Source organism: Gobius niger (assembly GCF_951799975.1).
Source record: "Gobius niger genome assembly, chromosome: 15".
In the NCBI taxonomy this organism is placed as follows: domain Eukaryota; kingdom Metazoa; phylum Chordata; class Actinopteri; order Gobiiformes; family Gobiidae; genus Gobius; species Gobius niger.
The window spans coordinates 15,790,353-15,808,265 of record NC_136866.1 but is presented as its reverse complement, the minus strand read 5'-3'; the positions used below and the strand labels follow the sequence as shown (position 1 = coordinate 15,808,265).

Here is a 17,913-nt window from a genome sequence, read left to right as displayed (position 1 = left end):
AAAGGAACAGGCCACCATTTTTACATACTGAGATATGTTCTTACCTGAGCTTACACGAGTTGAAACGCACCTGTCTGGTCTTTGTGTGTGCCCTCAGTCACGCAAAACGACCAAAGATGTTGCTAGCATTTAGCCTCTCCCAATGTATTCCTATAGCTCCAAACAGGGGGAAGTTAGAAGCGACCACGCTCTTCCACGGCCACGCACTAAGACCAGACAGGTACGCATCAACTCGTCTAAGCTCAGGCGAGAACATATCTCAGTATGGAAAAACGGTGGCCTGTTCCTTAAAGGACTGCCTTTCACAAGAATGTCTATTTAGAAAAATAAAAAACAAACCAGAAAGTCGGGCCGGGGGCAAAAATCCAGTTCCCTAGCATATATCCTCTGGCCCAGGTGATTTTGAGAAATGTGATTAAGTGATTATGCACAACACAAAGCTAAATACCTATATTTACAAAATGAATGACAGAGAGTGCCACACTGGATCAACAAAGTAAAAGACGGGATCTTTTGCAGGTGCTCTTCAGAGGACTAAAAACTCATAGAAAGGCAAGGAGAAGCTCAGGCACTGTATTTGCAGGAAACAATTAACCCTCATGAAGACCCTGTTGGTTAAAAATAAATGTTACTGCATATACAGATACATTCACAAAATACTCTGACTTGAGATAATATAATGCCAACTCTATACCCACCTTTGCCCCTGGACACATGCCGGTAGTGATGCTGTCGTTCCCCTTTTCTCCAGTAGGCGCCGCTGTTTCACCGCAGTGCTGCACCGCGGTGTTACCGGGGAAACGGCCCCAAACAGCGGCTGCGGACTCTCTGCTCCTCCGCTAAACCGTTATGTCCACGGGAGTCCCACACACTCACTGAGCAGCCGGACACATCCCAATACAGCGGACTTTAACACACTTTTGTCGACTTTTATCCACTTCGGGGAGACTTAAAGGAATAAACCAGCTACTTTTACCCCGTCAACAGGCCGTCTTTACGGTGAGTAACGTTACGTGCGGAGGCTCCACTGTGAAGTTAGCCGCGGCTAGCTAAGTTGCTTTACCATTGTTTGGAAGTTAATTTAGGGCAGAATTTGTTAGAAAATTAGTTTATTATGCTTTTCGAGGGGTTAAAGACTGGTTAAAAGTTGCTATAATGCTCTTTGATAATTTACACTGAAGTTATACGGTTGTTAAGTGGAGAAGTAGCCTACTTTAAATGCCTGCCCATAGATAAGTAGATCAGATACTGCTCTCCATTTGAAATCATGACGCAGTGCAGTGGCATTAATGTGGATTTCACAGGTTTTCGAATTATTATCGAATTAACATTTCTTAAATGTTAATTCACGTCAATAACAGGACATTCCAAAGAACACTGACTTGCTCGTGGCCCATTGGTTCAGTATGAAAATTCTACCTCTTTGCATGTGACATCCTGAGCATGAGGATCAATAATTAACTTCACCAAAGTGTCAATCAGGGAAAACTAGGTGAAGCTGCTAGAAAAATCCAAATATTGTTGTGTCATGTGCTCTTTAACTGAACGTGAATATAGGCAGATATTCTTTTACCTTTAAATATATGAATTATTTGGGAGAGTCATCTGAACCTGGGTAGTAGATTCAGATCCCCATAATGCATTGGAATAAGTTTTTTATCTAGATTTTCCATGGGGAGGCCTCCAGACTCACAGGTACAGAAGTGTAATTAAATAAAGCTTATACTACATTAAATGTACACTATTAAAACTGCTCTCTCCTGCAAAAGCTTTAAGTCATCGATTGTTATATTTGTTGTGTCAGGTCTGTCTTCTCATCAAGGATTTGAGAACCCATTCTTCTTCAAGGTGGTCGACTCTGCTGTCTAAAAGGTTCAAGCCAGGTAAGTCATAACTTAATGCTTTAGCCAACTACCACTTTCCACTGTTCAATTCAATTAATTGATAATACACATAATACACATTTTGTAATAACACATTTAAAAGTCCTGGTAACAGAGGTTAACATTCATCTTAGCAAGAATTGGATTGTGCTACGCCTGAACGTTTGCAATTAGCAAGTAGTGAGTGCTGATCCGGAGCGACTCGCACAGTCGGATCCTTGGCCTGGTTTAAGCCCACAGGAGCAGATGGCCCTTTGGCAGTCTACGCTACCACTTCCACTGTAAGGCAGCAGCTAAATGCTAAACGGAGGAGTGGGCGGGCCTCGTGCGGCTCAGATCTAAACCTGCCAGGACTAATAAGCCGTGGGAAGTAGGACTAACTGGGTGCGGGGCTAATGTGCTTGATGATATCTATGACAGTGGATGAAGTTGAAGAGGACAGAAGCCAGTTAGAAGCTTAGTTTGGACTATGTATGTATGCAAGTTAGGTTCTATTAGTAGTTAATAAGAGCTGACACGTGTGTGATGGTGGGTCAAAGTTCAAGGGACCAGCTCTTCTCCTTTGGTTAAAGAATCCACCCCCCATCATAGAGGTGTGGCATATCAAAATGCTGATCAGACTGCATGAATACTGCACAAGTGTGCCTTAGGCTGTCTACAATAAAAGGACACATGTTCAGTTTTACACACAGCACAATGCCACAATGGGGCAAGTTTTGAAGGAGTGTGCAACTGGCATGCTGACTGCAGGAATGTCCACCAGAGCTGTTACCCCTGCGTTGAATGTCCATTTCTCTACCGTAAGCCGACATTTTTATGTAAAAAGGTTTTTTATATTAATACGTTTTTGACTTTCAGTGACCCAGCGGATGCTTGGCTGGTTAGCATCGCACCTTTATTTACCATCCTGATGGCCTGTAAGACGCTCCAAGATCTTTTTTTTCTCTCATAAGAGCCACCAGGATGTTAAAGGATAGGCACCAAGCGGACCACTCATACAGCTACAGGGTCACTGAAAGGTCAAATATGCACTTATATCAACTTTTTCTTTTACATTTAAAGTTGTATAATGCACCTTTAACCAGGACTTACTCATCCGGCATGTTCACCTCCAAGATCGTCTGAGACCAGCCACTCGGACAGCTGCTGCAAGAATCGGTTTGCATAGAAGAATTTCTACACAAACTGTCAGGAAGCTCATCTGCGAGCGTGGGAGGGGCTTGTGGTAGCTCGCATGGAGGACCAGGACGTGAAACTACTGGATTTTAGATTCTTTTACTGTTTAAATCAATATTGCATTTTCTAACCACCAAAGTGTAGGGATAGTGATACTGATGAAGATGTAGAAGATGAACTTTCACCCTTTTCAAAGATGAACTGGCGACTCTTTCCCGCAGTGAATGAAGTGATTGAACATGGTTGTCTTGGACTTGGATGAGAATACGTTCCACGCACCGTGACGCCTACTGCCGTTGATTTGTGTGAGGGCAGGGCGGGCTAAGCTGTTGATCACAGATGGGACAGGTGTACCAGGCGGGCGAGGGATTTGACAGGGATTTGTATGGAACCAGTTAGATTAGAGAGAGTGATGGAGAGTTGGGAGCACGTTGTCTTCGATTAACCTCTGAATGAGGAGTGCAACTATGCAAAATCTCATGAGTCTGAAAAATGATAGGGACAAATAAAGGTTTTACACTGTTGCAACAGCAGCACAACAGAAGCAGCATAAGGTAGTACTGTAGGTTCTCAACCAAAACGCTACTGAAGTAAAGTGCAGATCATCCTCATAAGCTCTACTTAAGTACAGCACACCCCTGGCGCTTATTGATATTTTTTCCCCCTGTGTATTTTCCAGGAGAACGCCTCAAAGTCTTCATGATGTCCTCTGCTGACCTGCTGCGGCGCGCCAGATAAAAGCCTCTAAAAAGTCCCTCAGATGCGGCAGAGATGATCACGACGCACATGAACGGCTTTCTCCAGGAGGCCAAGCTGCCGGCGGGCATCAGGGAGCGGGCCGTGGACTGCCCCGGAGAGGAGGAGGGGGGCGGAGACGGTGGCGGGGCAGAGGCGAGCACATGTGGCCCCAACCTGGTCAGGTCCCCACAGTGCACCGCGCACATGGAGAGGATCAAGCACTACCAGGAGGAGCTGAGGAGGAAACGGCAGGAAGAGGAGGCGTCCAGGGGGGGAAAGCACGACATCGACCTCAACGCCTCGCTCCGGCTGAAGAAGCTGTCCCAGAACCAGAAAGTGGGCATCGATAATCCCACTTTTGAGAGTAAGGAGAGGGCGAGTAAAGAGGGTCTCCCGGAGCACTTGGCTGGTGAGTGAGAGGGGGCACCTCTGTCAAGTACTTTTACTTGACTTTCTCTCAGTGAAGTAGGTTCAAGACAGCACCACTGGAAGCAGAGTGGTTTTAGGGGGGGAGCGTAAGAGGCATGAAGCTGCAGGGGGTCACAAAGACACAGGAAGGTTTAAGAAATGGCACAAAGGAATCCAGGGCAATAGAGTCTTAGTGAAAGGACAATAGCCATGATGCAATAGCACACCATTACATTGGTGTTCGCTTGTTTTGCAGAAAATTGCAAACAACAAGCTTTCGACGTATCCATTTTACTATCTATAGTGAAAGATACATTTAGATCGCTCCACTTTCCAGGCACATTCAGCGCATTCACACTGGGGCCTAATGAAGGAACAACACATACTGTCCTACTGGAAGTGCCTTGTTCAGGGCTGCGTTTATCACAGTTCACTTATATTATTCCTGTATTTTATATTTAAAGGCAATCAGCCAGGCTCTGCTGTAATACAGACCAGAGGCCTCAGAAATGAAATATAACAGGCTAAGGAGTTCTTTAATTGGGCTTCACCGTATTTAGTTTGTACTTTAGAGCCAGCTGAACACACAGGAAACTTAGGATATTGAGTAAAGTTTATATTTTGAGAAGGATTGCAAAGGGACAGCAAGATTCCCGGTGAAGTTCCAGAAACTTTCAACAGGAACTTGGATAGTTTCAAACATTTCAAACTGTCTAAACAATCAAATAAAAAAAAATGTCTTGCATTTTTCAATTAATAAATTATGAAATAACTTTTAAATAGTTTTTTGAACAAGAACTAAAATACACACATTTAGTGAACATGCAGTGCATCAGGTGATACAGATATGGAACAAGTCTATTCCATCTCCAAAAGTCCTTTCCTATTAGCCCTGCAGCTAAAAAACCTTGATGGTCAGACATGGCAATGATCATTTTGTTGGATACTTGACTGACGGACTTGTTCTGCTCAGACCTGGAGGATTTCGTGGAGTCACTGCAGTGGGCCGAGCGATGCCTGCCTGACGCCCAGAGCCAGCAGGACGCCGAGCAGCTGCTGAGGCTGCTGTCCACGGACGAGTTCCACAATGCCTACAGCATATACAGTGTGGTGTCCCAGCAGATGAGCCACGTCACCCCCACGTCCCCCATCACCGCGCAGGCTCAAGACCTCTGCACTGAGGTACCAACCCCACAGGTCTACCAGTTAGAAGTTTAGACCTACAAACGAGGATGAAACAGGGCACTGCGTCTTTGTGTGTGCGCTTATTCATGCAAAAAGCCCAAAGATGTTGTTATTTAGATGTTGAGCATTTAGTCTCTCCTCCTCTCCTCTATGGACCCAAACAGGGGTGAAGTTAGAAGCGACCAAGCTCTTCCACTTTTCCCCTATTTAAATACAATTACACGATCCAAGTCTAGTTACACAACATTAAACATGTTGATTTTCTAAGCGGATAAACAGGGTTTCACTGTTGATTGAACCAAAACCTACCAGAAATCCTGAAATAAAATTCATCCTAAAGCATCATAGCAGCCATCATAGCAACTGGGACGCTCCTCTAACCACTTGAGTCAACGGGATTTTGTCTTTGTCAGTGCAATCTTTCTGTCTGTTTTACTTCCTAGTTACGACAGGTTGGTTTATACATACTGTGAACGTGTATGTCTGCGAGTAGCCGTCAGGTAGAGGTGAGCTAATCTCCAGCAGCCGCCCTGAGCGCAGCCTGAGCGGTAAAAGAAGTGGGGCCAGGCAAAGAAAGCAGCTTATAGCAGTGAGAGCCCAGACAGAGTGCAGGGGGAGGGGATCTGATACTACTGACCTCACCTACCCAGGCCTACAAAAGTAAACAAGGGTTAAATTTATAAACGGCCATATGTTGTAATATATAAGTAAAATTCTTTAACAACATGCATCTTCACGCTTTTACTTGCACCTGACTCGATGCTGGAAGCGCAAAGCTCCTAAAATGGAGATAAATGGAGTGGAATGGAAATCCAACGGAAAAACACAGAAAAAGGGTTCATTAATGTTGAAGTAATGCAGTTATCCGTGTTTTTCCAGATACACAGCTGTTTAAAAACTCAACCAAACCCACTCCACAAACCACAAGCCTTCACAAACAAACTGACTTATGGTGATTGGTGCAGTGAAACATTTAATTCATTTAGACCATGTGCCACACCTTTTATTTAGGCTTGGAACCTTACCTCAGCAATGTCTCCCAGTTTGTGTGTTTGTTTGTTTTACGACAGTTTAGTTGTTATGACATCGCAATATATAATCTGGAATGTTCTGCTGTGTGGCCTTAAGTAAAACCACAGTTCTTTTACGAGATGAGGTAATAATATTTTCTGTAATATACCAAAAGTCACTTTATAAATTGCACCAGCAAGTAAAATTATACTCTATTCTATTGTTGAATGTGAACCTAGTGTTACTCTCCTGTGTTGGAATGACGGGTTGGGAAAGGTAAACTTTAGCTAAGTGTTATTTTGATACAATATGATTTAAAAATGTGGCTTTATCGTCATCCCTTTTATAACAAAAAACATTCTTGCAACGTGTAACATATCACCACTGAATTTGCAATAGGTCAACATTAAAGCTGTCCATACTGAGACCAAAAAATTACACCATTCAATAATTGTCTTGAATATTACGATAAATAACATTTCAACACAGCAGTTTTTCTCTTTCAAACTGTATCAAACAATTCTTAAAAATCCTAAATCAAGGGAACAAACTATGGAAAACTGTGACTAAAACTCACCTTTAATGTGAAATAACATTGCTCTGTGTTGTGTGTCGTGTTCAGGTGCAGAAGATTCTTCAGTCCAGCCAACAGAAGGAGGGTCTGGAGCTGCAGACACTGCTCACCAACCCCCATCTACAGGTTATACCTCAGCACACACACCTAAAACTGTGATATTTCATTGTTTACCAATGTTTACAGTTGGGGAGCTTAGCTTAGCTGTCCTATGGGGGTGCATGTTCTCTCAATAGGCTTTGACCAGGTGCTCCACTTTTTCTTTTCTTTTTTGGTAGGGACAGTGCAAGTTAATGAACAAACCACACCGGATTGTTGCCTTAGGCTAATTTCCATCCGTTGTACCCCATGCACACTCTCAAACATCCTGGCCTATTGTACATGTTTTTAGTGGTAGGGGAAACCGGAGTACCCGGAGGAAACCTAAGCAGACACGGGGAGAACATGCAAATTCCACACAGAAAGGCCCCGTCCTTGGTGGGAATCGAACCCGGACAAGCACTAACCGCTGTGCTACCGTGCCGCCTTCTCTCCACCTTGGCACTCCTGATCTAGCCACGCACTCAAGACTCAAATTGGACAAAAACGAAATTAAAACTAGTTTAAAATTAAACGCACTTAATGATGATTAGAAGTGCAACTGAAATGTCCAGATATTTTTGTCAACTACTAAAAAATGTGCATTATGGAAAGTTGTCGAGTTTACTTAAATACAAATTGGCACAAAAGTGACCTCTGAGATAAATGCTAAATCAAGTTTCTGCTTTTTGTGGGGTAAGATACACATCCAATGGCCACTAAACATCATCTTATAAGAAGACAATGATTGAGACACCAAAGAAATTGTATAAATGCCAGACAAAACATACCTCTGCGTCTCCATACTTTAGTATTGTGACTGGCTTCCTTATTCATTTGTATAGGGATAGAATGCTCATTTTGAACGGGTCCACATTTGTAGGAGCAGGCTCAGATCGCTAAAAGCAGTTCTATGCCTACTATGTCAGGAACCCTTAAAAACAGCCCTGTTTTTAGCCCTGGAGCGCCACTGTGATAGAAACGCCATGCTAACCACACATACAGCCACTGGGTCACTCAAAGGTCTAGTTCAAGCACCAATATCAAGTTTTTTGTCTATCTGCATAATAAGCTCCATGATGCATCTTTTAACGAAGTGATATCAATGTAACGTTGACTAACGTTACATTGATATCATATAAATATAAATATTTTTTTTCTCTGTACTGTAGACCTTTTGTGAAGCACTTTGGTCAACAGCAGTTGTTTTAAATGTGCTATATAAATACATTTGATTTGATTTGATTTGATAAAACTAGACTGAGACTGAGACACTGAGGAGCATTATTTGATTAAATCTTAGATAAAGTTAAATTGCAGTTTCATCAAGACTAAAACTAAATTGGAATACAGTATGTTGTACAAATCAACACTGCATGGTTATGTGAATATGAGGACCATTGCAAAGGCAGTTAAGTATAAAAAGATACTTAATGTTTTAAATGGTGAAAGTCCTCAAAAGGGTGCGTATAACAGGAAAAAGTAAATTTCCTGAAAACTGTGCGTTCATATCAACAATAGAACTTGGGAGTGTGGTGTAATTAAATTACATAGTTTCCATACTATTAAGCTAAAGGGCCTATCTCACCGGAGAAGTTGCAGATACTGCCGCGACTGGCAGTCTCCGGAATGCGCGCATACAAAGGGCTTATCTCACTGGCCTGGAGACGAGACTAGAATTGCCGCTAGTCACAGAGATGTCTCCGATACATCCCCTGGCAATAAGGTGAGTCTCCAGGTAGTCTCTGTGAAACAGACAGGTCCGAGACTCTCTGAGATCTCCTTGGTAGACAGGTCTCGGAGACATTGCAGGGACGTCACAGAAATGTCTCACAAGTTGAGGAATACAAATAGTGTTTGCGATACAACTGCTTGAGACCATGTAGACCATATGGAGACCACATGGAGACTTTTTCAAGTCTCGCTGACATGAAACATGTTTATTTTCACCAAGACTACCTGGAGACTCACCTTATCTCAAGGGGACGTCTCGGAGACATCTCTGTGACCAGCGGCAACTCGAGTCTCCAACTAGTCTCTCGGCCGGTGAGATGGACCCTTAAAGTAGATTTGAAAATTGTAAAATTAGGGAGTTATCGTTCACATAAACATTCTGTCCAGGAGTCTAAACACCAATGTTCCTCCAAGAATCTGATATATTAAATTCCAGTAGCCACATACTTAAAACACTGCGGGCACATTCGTTTAACTTTACTCCATTTATTTGGGATAAGTCAAAGCCCAGGTCTGTTGGGAGCCATTTGTACTGAAGATTAATGAAACTAGCCACAGTAAAGGCCATTATGGAAATGAGAGTGCCCCGTCTGTAAATGAGAGATCTAGAAGACAAGCAGTGAGTCCAGGCAAATGTCCAAGGCCTTTGGATGAATGTAAAATGAAGCGTATACAAATGTGAGACAAGGACATGGAAACAGTGTGTAATTGTCTGGCTGAAAGGAGGCAACTAGGAAACACACGCACAGCTTAGTTCCTCATTTTGGAACATTTAAAGGGCTTGTGTTATTCAAAATTGAATATAATTTTTCTCCATATGTTTTGAGGCACTCAATGCACTCCGACAGACGTCACCCAGAGATTTCCATTAAGCTAATTTAAAGTGGCTTTATCGTTCATAATTGAGGCTGAATAACTTTTCATGATGTGAAATAACATCTATGTTGGACACAGGGGCCAGGGCTTGATCAGACTTTCGCATAGAGCTCCCTCTGCAGGCAGTAGTGTGAATGATGCAGTAAAAACAAACTGACTTTTTACAAACAGCATAGTTAGCAACTCAGCAGATTCAATGTTGGATTATGGGCTATAAAATGTGGACAGTTTTGAGTTTTAGCTCAAAAGACTTGGTTTTGCGTTTTCCAGTTTATCTTTTTCACTAGTTTTGTTTCGGCTCTGGTTCCTGGAGTACAAAAAGAGGAAGTGTTCCCCCTGCTGGCTATAAAAGTAATACAAGCTTGAATAAAGCATGCTATAGGACATTTCATTCTAATATTTCAACAAGCCTATTACAACTATGTAAAGTTAGCCCATTCACAGGCACACTGAGCTGTGGTCAAATGTAGAAAAAACAAAACATGGTTTATCTTCACAAGCTTTTTCGAAGATGTTTAACTTGTCGGACTGATCGGATGTCAAGGTGTTTGATGAGTGATAGTGCCTCCTGAGTCCTGACTGTTAAATGCTGAGGGATTAGAGTGGATCGTGGCCAGACCAGAGCTTAGCATGTCCTTAGGTTTCTCGAGGTCCTCCATTGCTCATCTCCATGCATTCAAAACAGAGAAAGTTTGTGTCATATCCATTCATTGGCGCTTCTTACTGAACATTAAAGCAAACATTTAGGAGGTAGTGGTTTGTGCTTTCACCTCATTGTAAGAAGGCTGGGTAGAGCCAGCTAGCGCTCATTCTAACCCTGTATTTTAGACCTCTACAGACATACTACCAACAAGCAGCCACTTTGTTTCATTTCACTCAAAAAGACTTCCACCATGGCCTCATTAACTCCCCCTGCCACTCTGTCTCCTCTTTGTATGTTCAATGTCATGTCTGTGTGTCTGTCTGTCCACTGTGGTGTGTTTTGTCTCCATGTGTGTTCTCCTCTGTGTGGCAGGCACTGATGCAGGCCCATGACAACGTGGCTGTGCAGGAGCTGCCGGAGGGACAGGTGCTCACGCAGTATCTGGGGGAGTCGGTCAAACTGGTGCGGCTGGAGAAGAACCCCGACACGCCACTGGTGAGGGCTCTTCATCCTGCTCGGGCTGTTTGGATTTGCCGTTTACTGTCAGAAGGTAAACGGGTTATAGTAGGTGATGCGCTGAAATGCTTTACGCGGTCCGCAGGGGGCGACGGTGCGTAACGACGTGGACAGCGTGGTGGTGAGCCGTGTGGTGAAGGGCGGCGCGGCGGAGCGCAGTGGCCTCCTGAACGAAGGAGACGAGATCCTGGAGATCAACGGCATTCCCATCAGAGGAAAACACGTCAACGAAGTGCACGACCTTCTGGTGAGGACGCCACACAAGACGAGGATCACTGTGTGTTTAAACTAAAGGATGTTTTAGGCTCAGTCACAGGAATATTCAACTTGTATGGTTGACAAGAATATTTTGGTAGCCATTTCATTAAAACATAGTTAGCACAACCGTATTTTACTTAGAGTTTTTCCTGGTTTGACATTTCCTGTGACGTTTAGTTTTTACACCCATCACTATGGGGAACTATACTGTACATAAGGGCCATGAGCGAGTCCCGGTTCTATCCTTACAGCTGGAATCCTTACTCTACTTTTGAAAATTGATACTTCACTTGTGTTATTTAGTCTTGAAAGCGTTTCCATGCGCTGGAGTTTCCTGATTATTAGCCATATCCTGATTATGACAGTATTCATGTGTCAGAGAAACCAGGACACTCTTATCCCTGGATAATTATGCTCCAGAGTGAGGCGGAGGTAATGCAGAGTAGGGCGGGGCTAATGACTTTAGTGCGAATGCTAGCACATGGCATTTTCTGACATTTCTTTAAACACAGAGACAAGAAGACTCTAGACTTCTGTCAGGTCAGATACAGGCGATTTAGGATAGTTACTGCTCCTGCTGTATCTGTTTTCAAAAGTTTGCACATGCTCAGTACGTCAGCATTGATGATAAACCAGGAGGCTGTTTATGTGGCAACGTGAGAATGTCCTAATGAGAGTATCCTGGTTTTTAAAAACCTAGATATTAGATTATGCAGGAAACTCAAACCAGGATTCTGTCATGGACACAGACAAAATCAGGAAACTCACATTCCCGTCAATAACCTGGACTCAAGTGCATGTAGGCAAGTTTATTTATATTGCACATTTCATGTCAGAGACAACTCCATGTGCTTCACAACACCAAAACACACAGAAATATAATGAAAATACAATTATATCAAGTTATTTAAATACCTTATAAAAATATACACAAATATATATCGATACTTGATTATATTATTATTTGTTGAAATATGTAACTATGCTTTCAGCCTGGACTATAGCTGAGGCCTGTCTCACGTCCTCAGCTGTCCTTGATACAATGACACAGTGTATCTGCAGGCCCATGTTCACCCGCTGTCAGTGAAACAGATCTGCGTATCGTCTGCGTAATTGTGATAGGACACCTTGTTACTGGATATTAATTGACCTAATTGAAGAATGTACAGATTGCAAACTCTATAACTAAGTCAAAATGTCATATACATTTGAATTTACCGCTCCAGTCCTGTCTGTCTGAGAACTTTTCCTGTCTCTCCATCAGCAACAAATGCACGGGTCGCTGACCTTCCTCCTGATCCCGAGCTCCCAGATTAAAGCTGCCCCTCACAGACAGAGCGTGGTAAGTCAACAGCACATGTGTGAGTCTGCGCTTCTGTCTGCATGCTACCTTAACTGCTACTACAGCCTGCCTACAATCCTGCTATTGCACAACCCGACCCCGGATAAAACTGAAGTTATACCTGTTACATGTGCTGCAAATACTACTATTCCCCTCCATCGTCCCGTTTAAGAATAATGATAATAAGTTATTTGTGAAACACCACAGAGTCTAGTCATATCCACATTTGCTCAAAAGTCTCTGAAGCCATGCAATTAGAATAAAGCTACTTTGCATTTTATCGACTGAAGCTAAATGGAATTATTGGAGTTAATCCTAAAAGTAAAAACCCTGTTTTGTCCACGTGATCCCCGCTCGCAGATGCACGTCAAGGCTTACTTTGACTACGACCCCTTGGACGACCCGTTCGTGCCGTGCCGGGAGCTGGGCCTGTCCTTCCAAAAGGGGGACATCCTGCATGTGCTCAGTCAGGACGACCCCAGCTGGTGGCAGGCGTACCGGGATGGGGACGAGGAGAACCAGCCGCTGGCGGGACTGGTCCCAGGTAAGAGGGCAATGGTTCAGAAACACTCTTGTTTTAGAATGCTGGCATGATTTAGGGGAAGGCCCTAAATCCCATAAATCATGCCAGCATGATTTATGCCAGCATGATTTAGGGGATTACGATACGATACGATTTGATATAAGGAACTGTGAGATATAGAAAAAGTACACACACATTTCCAAATGTCAGTTTGACATTGAGTAAAGCATTTCGAAAGTACCCAGGACAAAGGCTGCTGTTTTTAGCTGGCTCTGCGCCCTCTGCTGGTGGTTTGTATAGTCAACTTGGGAGGGACATTTACTGTAAGTCTGTGACACGGCCCTGGCACCGAACACCACCCAGCTGGCCCGTCCTCAAGATTAAACCACGCACTCGGCAGTCATGTGTAATTAGAGTGACTCAGGTCTGTTGCGTCTGGAGCAAATAATTGGCTAAGACGAAATATATATTCAAAGTTTGGTGCCAACGCTTCTGTTTGTTTTTGTGTGTGTGGTTTGCAGGGAAAAGCTTCCAGCAGCACAGGGAGACCTTGAGGAGGACGATCACGGACAGGACTCGTGAGCACCACCAAGGTAAACTTTACCACGTAGTAACTTACTCCTCACTCAGAGTACGGAGCGTCTTAAACCTCCATGTGGTGTTTGACATCAGCGCTTTGTTTCTGCTCTGCCTCAGGAAAACACTGGTACGGGAAGAAGAGCAAGAAGCAAAAGAAGAAGAGTCTGACCTGTATGAGCAGAAATGGTGAGAACTGAAGTAACTGATGGAGACAGAGTATGACTATTGGAACAGGGGTAGGTAAGTTTGTTTTGCGATGGGACGATTTTCTTTCTCGCCGAAAGTCTTGGAGCCAAACCTCCCAATTGTGGCCCAAAGTAAAGTCCCACTTTTTCTCCAACATCCCAACATCCTTTATCGTCATCTGCTCCAACAAGGGGAATTTGTATGTATTTGTATTTGTTTCATAGTACAAAAATCTTCTTTTTGGGCCAGAGGTTTCATGCCAGAGGGACTGATTTTGCCACTGGGCCTTACGTTGCCTCCCCTTCATTTAGAGGCATCAGCGGCACAGCGGGTGGGGGGGTTACCAGATCAAACCTTGCCCAAATTAGAGTTTCTATTGGGCTCAAACAAATCCAGCCCGGCCCAAAGGGCTCAGGGCTCATGTAGCTGAACTCGCCGTAGGGGGTAGTAGTATTAGTAGTGGTGGTAGTAGTATATACTTGACGTCGGAGAGTCTGCAGCAGCTTGTCCAGACTTGTCTTCGGATTAGCCCAGTGTTTGTGGATGGGATCAGTCTGAGAACAGGTGTCCACATGAGCTTCAAGTGAAACAGCGCTAACACCTCCCCGACCACTGGACCACACTCTCAGGACACAGGCTTAAAGCAAATCACATCTCATCCTGAAAATGATATATATTATATATTATTATAATCTTAAACGTTCAGGCTGTATCTTCCTTTATGAATGTTTAAAGGCAGCCCAAAGAGAAAGCAGTTCAATAGGTTCTATACTATAACTCAGCAGAGGTGGGTAAAGAAGCCAAAATATTTACTCAAGTAAGAGTAAAAAATAAAGTACATTTTACTTCAGTACTGTGAGAACTGAGTAACTGAGCGTAAAAGTCTGATTCCTGTTTCAGTAGATAGTAGTAGTAGAAGCAAAACATGAAATTATGTATAACTTGTAAATAAATCATTATGAATAATTTAGTCAGCAAAACAAGATAAAAAATCAGTGAGAGATTTACTCACAGTGGCATGAGTTACTTTTTTTTTACACAGAAAAAGTACTGTATTAAAAAATAACAAAATTACAATTACTTCAAAAGTCACTTGAGTACTTGAGTAAATGTAATTGTACCACTCGCCTCTGTATTTCAGTATAACAATTTTAAAGACAGATTGCGGTACAATCTGAACCAAGCTCCTAATGATCAGCTTCACACTGCCAGTGCTGTGTTTCCAAATAAAACATTACTTGATTTAAACCTAATGTTTGTACAATATCTCCATGGATACGAATCTGTGATTTCCCGCTCTCAGCGAAGATGAACAAAAAACATACCTTAGAGATACAGAGCCCTGAGCATAGGCGACCCAGGCGCCCAGTTCAATCTTGCTGACTTTAAAGTTTGCTTTCTTCAGACTGTGAGGACGTCCTGACCTATGAGGAGATGTCCCTGTACCACCAGCCAGCCAATCGGAAGCGGCCCATCGCTCTGATCGGTCCCACAAACAGCGGCCACGACGAGCTCCGCCGCAGGCTGCTGTCCATCGAGCCAGAGAAATACGCAGTCGCCGTGCCACGTGAGACCTACCTACATGTTTTATATTTCAAGTCAAAACTCGTATCATTTTCATATAGGTTTGTGAGACATTGGGGAAAAAGGCTCAATTCCATAAACAAATACGTTATTATGTTGTAGCAGTGAATAATCTTTTGAATAGTGAACATTCCTCAAATGGCAACTAAAAAACATAAAACAACCCTGCGACTGAAACCCATATATTGCTTTCATGAACAAAAGTATCTGTACTGTTGTTCCCAGACACCACCAGGAGCCCCAGGATACACGAGCGTAACGGGCGGGAGTACCATTTCGTGAACCGGTCTTCGTTCGAGGCCGACCTGGCCGCGGGGAAGTTCATCGAGTCTGGAGAGTACGAGAAGAACCTGTACGGCACCAGCACCGACTCTGTGAGACATGTGGTCAACTCCGGGAAGATCTGCCTGCTCTGCCTACACACCCGGGTAAAGATCTTCTTTTACTCGCTGCAGTGAGCACCGGATCCAGAGAACACTACAGGCTGCTAATTTTCTGTCGGGGCATCTGAACTTATGTCAGCTGTTGACAGTGTTACGTTTTGCTGTTGAATGAATGAGGAGACTTTACGTATATTCCTTTGCTCTTTTTTCTCGTTGCTCTCAACCGTATTGGTAAGACAGCGGCACAAAGTCTGCCCAATACCATTCAGTCACAAAGGCCTAAATGTGGTGCCCCTCGGAGCGTTTGTTGCCCGATGTGCCCTGCGTTATGAGCACTGCATAACTGCATAATCAATTTTATTCAGCGTTCTCTCCAGAGCATTTGAGTGTAAGGGCCCCCTACGCTGTGAATTTCTACCTCCACCCTGCTATTTCAGACCCCCACCCTGTGTTTCAACCAATGTAGGGGAGAGTTTTTTTCCATTTTGAATCAATACCGTCGTAATAATACCTGATTTAAATATTTTTTAAAAATACATCTTCAAAAAATGTAGGAAATTGGGTTTAAATTTCAAAATTTTACGGGGGGACGACGATGACTCCGGACATCCCTAAAGTACTCGCGCCTGCGACTCTCACCATGTGGCTACACCGCACTTGCCCCTACACTGTGAAAAAATCCTGGTGAGAACCCTGTAACTGTTAGCCCAGCCTTCAATACTGAGTATATACATGTATTTCCTTTAGAAAAATGGTTCTGTTGCATTTGAAATTGTAATGTTTATTTCCTGTGGAAATTGTGTTTTTGTGCAGTCACTGAAAGTGCTGAGAAGCTCCAACCTAAAGCCCTACGTCATCTTCATCGCTCCCCCATCACAGGAACGACTACGCACCCTGCTGGCTGTGGAGGGGAAAACACCAAAGGTCCGGTCTAATGAAGTGGCTGATTATTATTTTGAAAGTAGTTTAGCAAATGCGAGAGGAATATACTTACGTATTTGCCATCTTTGCATTGTCCACAACAGTTGAAACTTTTTAATAGTGACTGTAAAACGTCTTGCTTTGTCTCCAGCCGGAGGAGCTGAAGGAGGTGCAGGAAAAGGCCCGTGAGATGGAGCAGACGGTCGGGCACCTGTTTGACTGGTCCATGGTGAACGCGGAGCCTGAACACACCTTCCACGAGCTGCGACGCCTCATCGACCGGCTGGACACGGAGCCCCAGTGGGTCCCCACCTCTTGGCTCTGCTAGACACGTCTGCAGATCACTTCACCGCAACGGCCGGGGTGACCGCCAGGGCGACTGCCGGGTTTTTCAGCTGGCATAAGGACAATAACGTCCTCCTGTCCATCTCTTAGGGCGGGAGGAAAATATTTAGCAAAGAGCACATTTTTGGGTGGAATGATGACATGATGCACCTAAAGACAAATTTAAATCATTTGTTTTATCATCTATGGACTTTCTTTTTAGAAATTCATTGTAAAAACACTAAGACAACAGGCTCTGTGCATAGAATGTTTTTGGCTAAGTTCCTGTGTAGGGTAAAAGTTACTTTCTGTCCAAGTCCAAAACATAAACCTGAAGAGAACTTTTACCATCAAATCAACGTTAGCCTTTAGCTTCAAGGCTCAAACACCTACATTTCTAAACACAGAAGTCTCCTCCAGTGAAGCGATCTGATATCTAACTGCTGCACGTTTTCTGCCACGAACTGTTTAAATGTATTTATTTCACAGGAATAAAACACAGACAGGAAGCAGTCATTAGCATCATGTTATACATTCTGTGCGCAGAGCCTATAGCCTCCTGCCTCTCTATATCTGGGTGTGACATTGTTCTCAAACCTAAAAAAATCTCCACATTGGCTTTTGACCAATGAACAGGGTGACCAGATGTCCCAGTTTACCCGGGACAGTCCCAGTTTGGGGCCCTCTGTCCCATGTGTCGGGAGATTTCTCCAAAACCATTGATTGGTCCCAGTTTTACACAATTTCCCGGTTTTCCATCGCTGCCACGCCCCCGAAGCAGCTGTTTTTGACTTGAAACTTTATGATTTTTGTGTGCGTCAGTAGTTACAGCTAAGCACAAAGGTATCACTTCACTGCTGTTTGTTAAATTAAATTGACATTAGACTTTTACAGACAAACAATTAACCATTCAAACGTCCCATGTTGGCTCCCTCCACAAATTCTCATCGGGTCCCAGTTTTTAATAGGAAATCTGGTCACCCTATCAATG

General features: G+C 43.5%; 1 protein-coding gene across 1 annotated transcript; it reads left to right on the top strand.

Moving 5' to 3' along the window:
* Positions 1-784: 784 nt before the first annotated feature.
* On the top strand, positions 785-17,099 carry pals1b (protein associated with LIN7 1, MAGUK p55 family member b). Its single transcript, XM_079572720.1, has 16 exons — positions 785-999; positions 1,805-1,887; positions 3,742-4,206; positions 5,179-5,387; positions 7,024-7,101; positions 10,679-10,801; positions 10,908-11,069; positions 12,345-12,422; positions 12,783-12,966; positions 13,467-13,538; positions 13,642-13,710; positions 15,116-15,277; positions 15,520-15,722; positions 16,491-16,601; positions 16,750-16,961; positions 17,061-17,099. The coding sequence occupies exons 3-15, from the start codon at positions 3,831-3,833 to the stop codon at positions 16,924-16,926; spliced, it is 2,004 nt and encodes a 667-aa protein (XP_079428846.1). The 5' UTR covers positions 785-999; positions 1,805-1,887; positions 3,742-3,830; the 3' UTR covers positions 16,927-16,961; positions 17,061-17,099.
* Positions 17,100-17,913: the final 814 nt, after the last annotated feature.